We start from the raw sequence: 15017 nt of genomic DNA on the forward strand, positions 1-15017 counted from the left end.
GATAGTCTATTGATTTTTAAAAACTCCTAAATGGAAGAGCTACATTGGATTGTATATACATAGTCAAATGGTCATCCTATTGAAGTTGCAGAAAACAGTGAGATGGGGAGTTCCTTAGAGGTCATTTGGTCCAATCCTTTCATTAAAGATCAGAAAACTGAGACCTAGAGATTAAACCATTTCCTGGAGGTGACACCCCTCAGTAACAGCATTGCTGAAACTGGAATGTCTGACCCCTACGGCAGGGCTGTTTCTACTGCACTCTAACAGACTCCCAAGAAAGGCATCAAAATAAACTAATGGGATATGGATCCCTATCCAAAAAAGGGAGTTTTAAAGTTCTCTAAAGCTAGAAAACACATTGAAAAAGGCAAATACCTGCTTCATATTATTAAAGGTTGGTCATTTTCCCAGATTAACTGACACAAGAAACTGTATGCCAACATCAGCAACTACTCTTCACATACTCACTTTCCAAAAATAATTTTGGACTCTACTCTGGCTTTATGGTACCGGTATCCAAGTGCACGTGATTTATACTGTTACTACTTTATCATTTAAAAAATTGAAAACAGAAATGTAAGTTTATTTAGGATTAGCAAAAAGAGACTACTTCATAAGAAGATGAAGTATTGTGGGTTTGTGAACAAACCATTTCATACCAATCATCAAATGATGGAAAAAATTTATATGGAACCTCTTTAAATGTTGGGAAAAGAAAGAATTAAATTACCAGTCTCACAATTTTCCATAAATACATTTCCAAGTTAGCATTTACTCATGTATTTATTATGTATTAGGAGTTTTAAATAAGGTAAACACTAGATTGAAAAGGTTCTTATTGATCAGTTACATATTAATGAAATAAAAGCATTCAACACATCTTATGTGTTTTCAGGAAGTTTATTATGTATACTGAGGAAGTTTCCTCATTACCTCCCTCTCCCCACAAATAGTAAAAAGAACCAACATGAAACCTGGATCCACCTGGTACAAAATTTGAGTCTTTGAAATAAAACAGTTATTAGCAAATCTCAATAAAAACACATTTTGGAAGTAAGAAGTAAGGAAATCATATGTAATGTTAAATGGTACCTTTTGTTATATGTGAGCCTACTTAGGTTTTAAAACTTGCCAGTGGCTATTTGAAAAGATAAAAGTTCATGATTTATTAAAGCAGATATTTGATTCATCAAATACTTTTGGCCAATCAATACATCTAAACATTTTTATAAACCATTTTAAATACAAGCTGTAACTATACAGTCACGAGACTGGTTGACTTGTTAAATTAACATAACAGAATCTATGCAGCCAAATGAGTGGTATTGCTATAACAATAGGTAATGATCTTGAGTGTCTTTTCAAGGATGCTACAGTGGCCTAAGGCAGTTTTAAAAAGTCTCTCATAACTACCTTCAAAGCGATACAAGTTTCATAATGTAATCATTTGCATGCTTTGGTCCCCAGTAGTATTCTAGTTTAATCATCTTTTTTATACTGACCAGTTGTGGCTATTTTGAAAAATCAAATTAATCTTCATTGGATGAAGATTTCTTACCTATGAAGATATTCCAAAGGAACGTTAACTCAGGTTCCAAAATTTGAGCACTTATTTTTTTTTTTTAAGGTACACACTTTTAAGAGGTGTATATTATAGAATGTTTGTTTAAAAGCCACTCACATGCCTCATAGACATTTTTTTGTACATGCCTATCATTTTGAAATAATAAGCCTTTTTAAAGCAACAGTGAATTATAACACTGAAATAGGACCTTGCAGTTCAAAAATGATAAGAATAATTTTACACTGTGTTACAAAAGTCATATTATACAACATGATAACAGTTTGTAGTATTATATAACATCTTAAAGGTTTGTAGCTGTCAGTTTTTAATTTATGCGTGTAGCTCAGTAGCATGGATCTAATAAGTTAACAACTCTCAGTGTCTGGTTGTATCTTAAATTGTACTAACTGCTAGAAGTAGCCTTTATTGGGAAATGTTATCAAATAGCACCAAAATTACTTGAAGGTGAAGTGAAACATTAATAGGACATAGAATACAGGTTTAATTTCTAACTACAAGACAGAAAGTATCTCCTGGACGACAAAATACTGATTAGATATGGATTATTTTACGATTGTGGCCAGATACATATCATTCATAAAACTTTGAAGATTTTGCTTGGAAAAGTTACAAAGGAAAGCATTGTATTTGGGTCTTTTACATTCTATTCCAAAATAATATATATATGCTTATACAATCAAGGCAGTGCAATCTCATCGATGAAGTTCCTTGCGGGAGATACATTTACTCATTGTATATATTAGTTCAACAAAATTACAAATATAATAAAAGTGCTTTAAAGCAATCTGATTAGAGCAACATTTACATTAAGTACAAAATATACAGTAAAATGAAAAATCTTGTTAAATAGCCCTATAGGTTAACAATACCTTATTTAAAGGAATACATTTTCATATTTATTCATTTTATTATACTTGATAGCTAGTGTCACCACCATATTCTTCTGTTACTATTTCTAGAGTCTTTATATGGCCTATCTCTAATTATTCTCAAAAATGTATCTGTAAAGGCAATTTAAAAAGTAATACTCCATGAGTTAAAAAAAAAAGTAATAAATCCCATATTTTCATTAGCAGTTGTGCACAAAACTGTTGTAGTATTTTGAGAGAAATGTCCCTTGAGCATTATAAATTCATCACTATAAAATTTATATTTTTATTTTTTAATACTTTTGTATTAAAGCAGAAACTGCCTTTAACATGAAAGTGTTGCCAACCTACTGTATAATTCTGGCTGTAAAGTTGGATAGGAAATCCTTGGCTATTAATTATAAAAGCATCAATTGAAAAGACCTGCCAATAAACATTTCTAAATGTGGTTGCCCATCTGAACAGTTTTCTTACTTAGAAGAGATGAGAAATGAACAGAGCAGTAATGCTTCTGTGTTATAACCATCAAGAAGTATTAACAGTCTCTAAATCTCCAGACCTGGTGTCCAAGTGTTCAATCGTGGCTCAGCTGCAGGCTGACAGAAGAGAAGCTTCGTCCTACGCTTGCACACAATGGCGCAATGACAACATCTGTCACAGTCTTCCATACTGTCTGCACTGAAGGCAGGACCATTAGGCAGGTCTTTACAAAAGGCATTATAATCCTGGAATGGAGGGAGAGAGAGATATGTAGGGATTATCGGTGTTACAAAATAAACCCACTGACTCTTGTACTTGCATGGAAAGATATAATAATGACTAAATTCACCTAAGTTTGTTTGACCTTTTGAAACAAATAAATGAACAATTACCCTCACAGTGCTAAGATGTACAAAAGATATGCTGATTGAAAAATTGGCACGTAGATGATAAACAGTAATCTTCTTCCCTTGGTGCATGCTATGTAAATCAGTAAAACACAACTAAACAAAACAGTACATTTATCTACCTGCTTCCTATCCCTAATCTTTAAATTGCCTAACTCTTCATATTTCCTTGAGATTCTACTTTCTGGTAGCCTTTCCTGTTGTCTCATTCCACTTCTGTACCCTTTGGACCAGGATGGCTTAGGTATTCCTTTTTGGTGGTTCCAAAGTTCTGGAACAAACTTCTTAATCCTCAAATTTACCAAACTGTATCATAAATAGACCCATTGGCGTCGAGTCAATTCCAACTCATAGATGCTTATATTTCCATGGTTCCTGCTAGAATGTAAGCTCTTTAAGTGAGAACATCTTTGATCTATACTATATGTTCAAATTGAAATGAATTTAGCATTCTGTTATGCTTTGTATCAATCATTTTTCATAGTAATTATACATGTTAAAAAAAGCTGTGTGGTGTAGTTAAAAGAGCCCTGCAATTGATGCCAAAACTCTTAAGATAAACTAGGTTTTCCTGAAATAATATTTCCTCTATGCCTTTTCCTAAGATTAATGCATAAATTATCTTCCCCTGTCTGGTTAACTTCCAGTGCAATCCTCTTTTTTTTTTTTTTCCTAATATTTTATTGTGTTTTAGGTGAAAGTTTACACAGCAAATTAGATTCCCATTCAACAACGCATACACAAATTGTTCTGTGACATTGGTTACAATCCCTGCAACATGTCAGCACCCTTGCCATTTCCATCCATCCAATTTCCCTGCCCTTCCTTGCCTTCCCATCTTTGCTTTTGGGTTAATGTTGACCATTTGGTTTGGTATAGTTGATTGTTTAAAGGTGCACATTCCTCACAGGTGCTGTTCATTTTATAGGCCAATCTATTATTTGGCTGAAAGGTGACCTACAGGAGTAGCTTCAGTTCCATGTTAAAAAGTACCTTAGGGTTATAGTCTCAGGGGTTCCTCTAGTCTCTATTGGTCCAAGAAATCTGGTCTTTTTTTTTTTTTTTATGAATTTGAGTTTTGTTGTACATTTTTCTCCCATTCTAACCCGGACCTTCTATTGTTGTCTGGTCAGAATGGTTGGTGGTGGTAGCCAGGCAACCTGTAATTCTTCTGGTCTTGGGCTAGAAGCTGTGGTTCGTGTGGGCCATTAGTCCTATGGACTAATTTCTCCCTTGAGTCTTTGATTTTCTTCACTTTCCTTTGCTCCAGATGAAAAGAGACCAATAGTTGTATTTTAAATGGCCACTGGCAAGCTTTTAAGACCCCAGACGCTACTCACCAAACAAGGATGTAGAGCATTATCTTTATGTATCAAGTTATGCCAACTGACCTAGTTGTCCAGGAGACTATGGTCCTGAGCCTTTAAACCCAGTAAATCAATCCCATGAGATGTCTGGATATGTCTAGGAAGTATCCCTAAGTGTGCCCTCATGTGCTTTACTATATATATGAATATATATGCAGCACATACAAACATGTATATACATATGCCCACAAATATACCCACATACGCACGTGCATCTACTCCCATTTGCCTTCCCACATCCATACAGCATAGGTATCTACCTATGTAACCATTCACATATTTTTGGTTTGTTATTACTGTTGTTGCAAACTTGTGTATGTGATAGCATTTACTGTAGTTGTCCTTTATTTTTGTGTACCTCTCAGTGTCTTCATTTATTTGGTCAAGTGCTGACTTCCCCCATATAGTGTATTGCCTTTCCCATCACCAGAATTAACACGTGCCTGCTATCTAGTAAGTGATTCCCCCACCCTCCGCCTCCTATCCCTGGTAACCATCAAAGAACATGGTTTTCTTGTGTATACCTATTCTTGAGTTTTTTATAAAAGTGTAATCCTCTTAGTAACACTCTCTGTTGTAGTGCTCTTTGGGCACAAAATATTTATGATTTCTCCTGCAGTGCTGGTGGTCTCAATGGAATCTTTATTATTACCTGGTGGGTTGGGGTGGGAAGCACAAAGGAGTAAGATTGATTTTCTTGGATTGCTGTTAGAATGTGACTTAAATAAAGATCTGCTGATATATTTTTAGTGTACTGAATTATTCATATTGACTGTCTACACAGATGATATTTATCTTGTGTTTTGTTCTAAGTGCTAGAAACTTTAATCAGTTTTATAAGAAATTGATGACTGGGTGTTTCAGAACTAAATGGTCTGAATAGAAACCTGAATGATGGCAACTTTCAACTTCTTATCCCGTTGTAGTTCTCACTTGATGTGTAGCCTTGGGAAAATTGCTACAAGTTAAGGTGAGAACAGAAAATCATATAGATACTGGCTATCAGGATTGATTTACTATGCACTCTGGAAATGTCCATATCGTGCTGTCATTCTAGTAAGTGGAACTATCTTGAGGTCAGAAAATAGAATGAAAGTAATTATAACGAAATATCCTCAAATTGACGTATTAAAAGACAGAAGTTTAGATTAGAGAGTTTCGTAACAAATCCTCTTCAGCCAGAGTATACGCCCTTTCCACTCTACCTTAGGCTAAGAACTTTCCTATTCCCATAACTCTTTCCATCTCCATGTCCTAAAAGGGAGTTAAGCATATGACAAAAGTGGATTTTCCAGTTCAGCAAAGTGCAGCTGCTCACATTTGAGGACTTCAGTTCACAGGCCACGGTGAAATCATTTTAATTTTATTCTCTTTAAGTGGTTGTTCTCTCACTTTGGATCAGAGGATATCAAACCCAAACTGTGTTCTCATCATCCCAGTGCTTTCCCTTCAGAAGCTCCAGGCAATTTGGACTGACCCAAAACTTGGTTGAGGTTCAGTGTGGTCAATCCAACACTTCTTCCGTAAATCTTATCCTCTATAAGATTATATATTCCTCCATTGGCTGATAAAGCTCTCGGGGCAGATTATTTTATTCAGCTTTGTATTAACTATAGTATTACGTAGACTGCATTGTCTTAACAGTTTCCTGTATTAAAAATGATGTCTTCTAGAAATGAGATTGCTACTACTGCATCTCTACCAGAAATATTACTTATATTACATCCCAGAAAAAAATAAGGGGTGTAGGGGCTCCAACCCCATTTCTTTGGTGTGATCACTATGTTCAATAACATGCAGTTGCCAAAAGGCAGCTATCTCAGTCTGACTGTGGTATGGGATCAAACCAATTCACTGATCCCTATATAACCTGTACTTCCAGCCTAGGATCCAGTATCACCAGCCTGGGTTCTGTTTTCTTGTTTGTTTAAAGATTTTAAAATCGGATTCGTCATGATGTTGTAGCTTGGTTCAAAATTCCATTACTTTGTATTTTCATAGCTTTGATCATCAACTTCTTTGTAAACAATAAACAATCTTCTCCTCCCAGCTCCCTACCTCTCCTACCACCCCACCCCCCAAAACAACAGCAACGAAAGTCTTTACTCAGATGGGTCTGCCTTTCTATAAAGCTTCCTTGAGATGGTCTTATTGTATCATTGGAATGTAATCTATTAATGATACCCCGGTTTTATCATGATTAAACTAACTTTTGATTTTTTTTTTCTTAAATTACTCCCCTTACTTGCAGTCACAGCTGCCTGATGACAAATGTGTGGCAGTTAAATATTAATGTACCACATAAATATAATTTGAAAAAACAAGCTGAAGTTAAGTAACACATTTTATGTGGCTAAAAAAGAAGTGGTTTGACAATTCACCAACAGAAGCACTGCACAAAAGCACCCCCGAGTTCTCAGAAGGGCCAGGTGGCGAGAAACATCATTTGGTGAATTACAATTTTACTTCCATCTTTCCACTGCTTGGTAAATGAAGACTTTTTTCCCCTCCAATTCTTCCACAAGAGCTTTAGGAAAGCCTACTTTGTTGACTATAAATAGGGCACTTTATATTTCCAAATAGCTTCATAGCCAACATTTCCCAATATGCTATGTGGTCACTCTGTTTTTCACATTTTTGAACATGAGAACACTGACATAGAGGTTATAGGACTGGCTGCTAATCTGGAATCCAAACACTTACACGCTGATTTAGGCATCTTTTAAAAAAAGAAAAAATCTGGGTACTAACGTCAGAATAGGAGATAACTATAAATCTGACAAAATTATAGGACTGTGTGGATCCGTTCATGTATAAAGACAAAGATTTTCATTTCTCTGATAGTCTTTTGGCAGTTTCAACATTTTAGTTGTTAACCATCTTTAGTGATCAAATTAAATTGGTGTTCTTTGTTTATTCTTTACTTATTTAGTGAGCTTTTATTTATCCTTTATCAGGTTTTGATAAAGTGATTAAAAAGAGACATGGTGGCCTTAGTGTGACAACTGTGGCAATACTGGGGATGATCTGAATGTTCTTCCTCTCAGAGTAGCCACCTTTTAAAGTGACAAGAAAAGCTTCTTGGTAAAAATATGACATTTTCCCTTCAAAAATTTGTTACTGCTTAAAAATGTTTTTCCAATGTTATGATGCATTTTGGGTGTGAATAAAGTTATTCAAAACATGCTATTAGTGTCCAATGAGTTTCCATATTTCTTTTCTCTTTAACTAGATGCTACTCTTATTTGTACCTCGTAGGGTGAAAAAGTCATTTAGAGGCCTTCTCACATTATTATCCTTCGGCTGGAGTTTTCATTCATTTATGCTGGAGTCCCCTCACCTTAACTGCACACCTTGGCACCTCCTCGGATCCCATCTTTGCTGTTTGCTAGTGGCAGGACTGAAGCAGCCCCTCCACAGCTATGCTTAAGCAGGTCTGTCATCCCTGCCCCATTACTATTGTCAGTGGCATTCTGCTTAGAGATCACTTCTGTTTTACCCCAAGCACAGGTGGTGACTGAATAAAACATCATGAAAAAAAATTAGCCCTGCCCAGAACCACACACACAAGTCATAACACAGCCCTATGAGAGAGCAGCCTGTGGCAGGAAGCACGGCCTCCAGGTCTCCAGCTCCACACGGGGCTCCCCTTATTTATCCAAGGGAAAATTACACGGAGCAAAGAGGATAGTCTGTCTTCTGTTTAAACCCCCAACCCAACCTATTATTCTAAAAAAGCACACTGCCTTTCAAGGCCTCCCAGTACTTGCTATTACATCTGGGGAGATGAAGTGAGTTTTTCCCCTAGTAAGGAGGCCTGGGGGAGGAGTGAGGGGGGAGGGCAGGGGCAGGTGGCAAAGAATATCCCGACGTTTCAGAAACATATTCACCCCTGTGTGGCCCTTCTCACCAGATGTGCAGACAGCTGAGGGTGGCAAAGAGAATTCCTGCAGCGAAGGCCAGGGGGATGGCTAGGAACACCGTCAGGAACTTGTAGACCACGTACTTGCTGATCTCAAAGAGGGCATGGCTGCAGATCCACACTTTGTCAAAGGAGTGCGTAGACACCGGTTCGGCAACCACATCCTCAAAGCCCAGCTGCGGAGACAAGACGCAGGGGCCGCCCCGAGCTGTCACCCAATCTGCACCCCCGGAACCAGGCGCGTTCGGGGCGGGAGAATAAAGAAGGAAGGGCTTGGGCTGGGGCGTATGCACCTTCTCTTAGGGCCACTGTGGGCGCACGGGAATTTGGCTACGAATCCTTGGTTACGCAGGCGGCCCAGGGAGCGCGGAGAGGAAAGGGGTGCGGGTCCTGGCCCCGTGGGGCTGACCAGTGTTAGGGGTGGGGGCAGGGAGGATGGGGACGGGGTGCCCGGGGCTTGGGCCAGCCTGAGGTTCAGGTTACAGCTCGCGCCACGCGTCACCTGGAGATGTGAGTTGAGCCGGTGGGGATCCCGGTCAGGGCCTGACCCCCCGAACTTCTCCGGGTCGGCGTAGTCAACGCCGCTGTGGCGGCTGTAGGCGTCGTCGTCCATGAAGAGCTGGACATCCGCCTTCTCGGTTTCCAGCCCCATCGCAGCGCTCGGTGCGCGCCGCTGCAGCCGGGCTGGCGAGCTCGGTCCCGGTCAGCGCGGCCGCCCCTTCCCGTCGCGCCCCGCCCCGCCTCGCCGCCCGGGAGGGGCCACTTTCCGTTGCGACTTCTGTCGCGGCCCCCGGCGCGAACCCAGCCCCGCCCCGCGGCCGGACCGGGGTGGGGGGCGGGGTACGGACACCGCCCGCGAGGTAGTTCCCGGCCCCGGCCCGTAGCCCCTCCCTGGCCTGGAGCGCAAAGCAGCTTCCTCACCGCCCGTCTGGGCCGGGAGCGCAGGGCATCCTCCCCGGGAGTTACATCCCGCCCCTGCCAAGGTGGGCAGTGCGCGCCAAGGGGACGGGGACCCGCATTCCTCCCCCCGCCAAAGGAGTCCAAGGGCCTCCTGGGTCGCATTGCTAGACACCCAGAAAGTGTGATGTGTGCGATCTGGCAAGCTGTGCAGGGATGATGGACTTACTGGAGTGGGCAGGTTGGTGCTTAAGAGCTCGGTGCATAGAACCAAAAGACCTGCGCTCACCTCCTGGCCCTGTCGTTCACCCTGTGTGCTTCGGACCATCATACTGAGCCTGCCGAATCCTCAGCTGCCTGATTTTAAAGTGGAAGCAACGGTACCTGCTTTATAGAGTTGTGTGAGGATTAAATGAGTTAATTCATGTTACACTCTCACCTGGTCACCAACGCACAGTAAACTTCCCATAAACTTTGTTGTTGCACAGTGAAGGAAGGAGATGGAATACCCCTGATGGAAGGACCTTCCATTGCCAGGGGATCCCGCAAGCGCATCAGGTATCCTCTCCGCCCCTTCCGCCTACGCTATGGGTGGTCCCACCGAAGGTACCTCGGGGTATGGAGTTAGGTCCGAGAACCCCTGCCCTTGGAAGTTTGCATCTTTAGAGCGAAGGGGAGGTCTTTTTTTTTTTTTTTTTTTTTAACCACAACAGTTAATTTTCCTTTGAAATAGACCTGGTTCAAAGGTTCCAGGCACCTCTAAGATGCGTTCACTTCTGCAACTTCCTTCGAGGAAAACCAAACCCTCGCATGCACACGCTTTTGCAGTAGGTGAGCCAGCCTGTGATGACAGGCTCTAAAGCTTTCAGAAGTGAAGAGTGGGCGTATTTATAAGGAGTTTAGAGTCTGGTGGACTTAGAGTGTTCTAGGGATGGAGAGGAGCCTAGTGAAAAAATTTTTCAAAAATAATGGGTCCCAAGACTTGAGGGGCTTCCTGCAGCTTGCTCAGAGCCTGAGGCATAGTAAGAACACAGTTAAGTATTGCTGCCTGAAGTGGTTTGAATATTTGGAACTCACTTCACGTATTGAGAAAAAGACGATGTTTTGAAACAATAATTTTAAAAAAGACTTAAAAATTGCAGAAAAGAGCAGGAACTGAATTGGAAAAATGTTTGGGAGCCAGAACATGATATTTTTAAAGTTAAGGAAAAGTTTACCAAGCACCACTGCAGCATGTGGATAGAAGTGTTACAGCGTTGCAGAGTGTTGCACGTTTGACTCTTAACGACCATAGTGTTCTTCCTCTCCCAGAGCTGGCTTTGCTTGCCCATTCACTTCTTTCTCACTTTTCCTTCCGAGTTTTATTTGTTCAATTAATTCCAAAGTGATGACTTAGAAATTCTCCCTCTTGCTTTTTCTGTACCTCTTTACCTCCTCCATTCACCCAACCAGAGTGTGTCTCTTTGAGGTTGGGACTCTTTGAAAGTTGCTTCCCTATGACTATTTATCAAAAGGAATAAAACCCAAAACCAAATCCACTGCCGTTGAGTAAATTCCGACTCATAGTGACCCTATAGGACAGAGTAGAACTGCCACATAGGGTTTCCAAGGAGCACCTGGTGGATTCCAACTGCCGAGGACATTAATCTTAAGGGAATTCTGTTAAATCAATTGCCGGGAAATGAAAATGAAGAGATATTTTACAACCAAATAAAATTTTATAAGAGTTTATTTTCGTCAAAATTTTCTCATTTTAAAATGTTTTTCATCCAAAGAAGAAACCCTTTGCCTAGTGTAAGCATGGGCTGACGCAGTGGCTGAAAACCTGGCATTAGGGTTTCCTCCCTTATAGTTCTTTGTGTCCTGATCACATTTACATTTTCAGTGGGGTTTAGTAAGATACTTGCAATGGTGATCATAAATAATTGATACTTTTTTTTTTCCCCCAGGTAGCAGGGTTAGTAGACCAACTAACCCAAAAACCTGTCGCCATCAAGTCAGTTCTGACTTAGAGCAACCCTATAGGGCAGAGTAGAACTGCTCCATAGGATTCCCAAGGCTATAATCTTTATGGAAGCAGACTGCCAGGTCTTTCTTCCACAGAGCGGCTGGTGAGTTTGAACCACATACTATTTAGTTAGCAGCCTAGTGCTTAACCACTGTGCCACCAGGGCTCCTTTAGAAGACTGAAAAGAAGGTGAAATCAACATAGTCTTAATGGGAGAGTTTAGACTATAGATACATTTGTAAAATGACTGGTATTTATGGAAAGCCTCCTCTAAAACCTAAGCTAAGAACAACTCACCTAGGTTTGTAGTTTGCAGCACAGAACTGAAATGAGGATTCATTCATTCATTCCTTTGTAGATTTTGTTGAACATCCTCCCTTCTGATGGGTTGGTCTTATTTTGATAAAATTCTTGTCCATGTCACCATTGTAAAACATAAGATGTTGTGAGAGGAGCTATAAAAATGATTTTGTTTGTCCTATTGGAAAATACTTAGCAAATGTTAACTACGTTTGTTTTTCTCAGGGGCTAAAATCAAAATGATTCCCACAGGAAATGGCATCCTGTCCTTACCAACTGGAAGGGTGATCTACCCAGAAAGGCACAAGAGAAGAGGTGGGTTGAAGCTGTGTATTTTGAATGCTTCCCAACCTCGGGTGTTCATCTTCTAACACTTCTTGAATGGTATTCTGTTGTGATCCCTAGAGTATTCATTGGCTAATTTTTGAAAGTAGATTGCCAGGCCTGTCTTCCTAGTCTGTCTTAGTTTGGAAACTCTGCTAAAACCTGCCCACCATGGGTGACCCTGCTGGTATTTGAAATACTGATGGCATAGCTTCCAGCATCATAGCAGCCACAGTATGATACACTGCCAGAGGCGGGGTGCTTACATACCAGCCCCTTTATACAGCCCTTTCTGAGGCTTGGAAACCCTGGTGGCGTAGTGGTAAAGTGCTACGGCTGCTAACCAAAAGATCAGCAGTTCGAATCTGCCAGGCGCTCCTTGGAAACTCTACAGGCCAGTTCTGCTCTGTCCTATAGGGTCGCTATGAGTCGGAATCAACTCGACGGCACTGGGTTTGGTTTGGTTTGGTTCTGAGGCTTGCTTATTGTTAGCTACAATGAAGCTGAAGCAGTTCTGAAAGACCTACAGATTCCTGTGCTGTCGCTCTCTGTGGGGCAGATTGGGCTTTGCATAACTTCTTGCCTCCTGCTCTTTATCACTGCATCTTTTCATGTCCTTCCTCTCTCCCCCCACCCCCCGCCCCACTCCCACAATGCATGGGTGACTCCCTCATAAGTTTAAAGGAACAAATAAAAAAAGTTTGTTATTAAAGGTACTCATTAATCAAGTTTTGTGGAGTGGTGCCAGAGATTTGTATGGTATTTAAAGTTTTGTTCATTCCCCCCCAACCTATCACATTTTGTATAAAATAAGCCTTGTATCAGTGAACCAGGGAATTTTTTTAGCTCAATATTAAGACACAGTAGCTTGTTTTAGTTGGTGCCAGTTTAATCATCTGGCTGTTTCAGATATCACCCCCTCTAGTCAAAAACTGCTTTTCATACACAAGAACTTCCAGAATTAACTTTGTTTGGGAAGACTTGGTTATTAGAAATAAGAGGGGAAGAAGGTATATCTTGAAAAATCAATATTTATGACTAGAACTGATTGGGTAGACCAACCAAACCAAAACGAATCCCATTGCTGTCGAGTCGATTTTGACTGATAGCATCCCTATAGGGTGGGGTAGAGCTGCCTCATAGGGTTTCCAAGGCTGTAAATCTTTATGGAAGCAGACTGCCACATCTTTCTCCCCAGAAGCGGCTGGTGGGTTCAAACCGCCAACCTTTTTGGTTAGCATTTTAACCACTGGATAGGCCATTCCATTTTAATTCAGAACAATGTGTGACACTCAATTTTAGATTTATTTTATCCTGTTTTCCATAAGTAAAGGATGTTCCTGTTTAATCTCCTAAGTATCCCATTGATTTCTGGACTGCTGTATATATAAATAAGACATCTCCATTGGATGCTGGTATTTTATCTCTCTGGAACATGAAATAGGTATTAATTAACTTTTAGTGAGCATTAACTTTTCAAGTTAAACTCTTAAGTACCACTTCCTCAGTATTCAAATAGAACATAATATCTGCAAAGCTGCATAGTTAAATATTTTTCAAATAACAACTGAAATGTGTACGATAAGATTACCAGTTATTAAAACAACAGATGTAGAGGTCATCTTCTTGATTTGGAGGTTTACTCTGGACAAAAGTTTATTAAAGATAAATTTGAAGGCTTTGTGTTCTCTAGCATTTTCTTTTCCATTTTTTTTACAAATATTATTTTGCTTTGTTTTAGAGCTAATAGTGAATTTTTTTAAATTAACAACATTGCTACACTAGTCAAGAGAAAAAAGGCTGGGAAGATTTAGACAAGTTTTACCTAATTGCATATTTCCAACAGAAGTCTAAGGGCAAGGGCAAGAGCATAACAGAATGTGTTTCACCTGGATCTTGCGAGTTTACCGTTGTCTGGTGGGTGACTTCCTAAGCTATTTCCATGCTTCTGAGATCATCTGTGAGTCAAGAGCAAAGGGAATGAAACCACACAGAGCAGATGGAAGACTGGAATGCTGCCAAGGGGCCGGATAGAAGCATTTTTAGATTCTATTTTTCTGTCAGTAAATATCTGGGAAGAATTTTGTTTCCACCAAGTTTACTAAAAGAATGTTTGTCTATTTCTGTTTGGCGGCTACACAGAACTCTAAGACAGATTTCTACGGAGCATAAAGGCATAACATAAATTAGACAACTTAGGTGTCTGTATTCACTCTTTGTGGGCCATTGGAGCCCAGTTTGGCCCTTGTTGTCCGCCAACTGCTTATTAACTTCTCAGTTCCTTGTTTAGAACAGCCAGAGGATTGGATCTAAAGGTAAATAATAAGGAAGTTAATCTATTAGATACATTATGAACAGGACTGTTGACATTCTTGAGTGTCTGAATGAGGTAATTCTTCTCTAGTTAAACAACCAGTAAATGAGTAAATGTTTTGTTTCAAAAGCATTTTTAGTAGATGTTTGCATTTTCTTGAAAAAGAGAGAGAGAGTGAGAGAGTGAGAAAGAGGAATCTTTCATAGCGTTGAGAACATTCTCAGCATGCTAACCTCAAGAAAAGCAACAAGCTTCTCATCGGAATAGTCACTGTTTCCTATAACATCTGCGTTTATGTCCCTATTTCATTTTTGGGAATTAACAACAATTATTTAACAAATAGACCAAGTGACTTACTTTCCTTAATAATAGTGAATCAATATAAAATTCTGCTTGTCACTTAGTATTACTGTATATACATTGACACAATTACATATTTTGATAAAAAGTATGCTTTTTTTTTCTGCTTTAAAAGTTATTGTGGTCATTGGAAACTCTTGGATAAACAAGCCTCTGAAAATAAACTCAGATAGTAAAACAC

At 39.9% G+C, this 15017-nt stretch overlaps 1 protein-coding gene across 2 annotated transcripts; it reads right to left on the minus strand.

Moving 5' to 3' along the window:
• Positions 1-773: 773 nt before the first annotated feature.
• CAV2 (caveolin 2) lies at positions 774-9314 on the minus strand. 2 transcript variants are annotated; one of them, XM_010587371.3, is made up of 3 exons: positions 9136-9314; positions 8622-8809; positions 774-3182 (listed from the first exon to the last, which is right to left on the minus strand). In XM_010587371.3, exons 1-3 carry the CDS (start codon positions 9283-9285, stop codon positions 3032-3034), a joined length of 489 nt encoding a protein of 162 aa, XP_010585673.1. In that variant the 5' UTR covers positions 9286-9314; the 3' UTR covers positions 774-3031. The 2 variants fall into 2 exon arrangements, with proteins under 2 accessions (XP_010585673.1, XP_003407275.1); XM_003407227.4 differs by lacking the exon at positions 8622-8809 and having other exon boundaries at positions 775-3182.
• Positions 9315-15017: the final 5703 nt, after the last annotated feature.

This window comes from Loxodonta africana, chromosome 8, assembly GCF_030014295.1.
Source record: "Loxodonta africana isolate mLoxAfr1 chromosome 8, mLoxAfr1.hap2, whole genome shotgun sequence".
Lineage (NCBI taxonomy): Eukaryota > Metazoa > Chordata > Mammalia > Proboscidea > Elephantidae > Loxodonta > Loxodonta africana.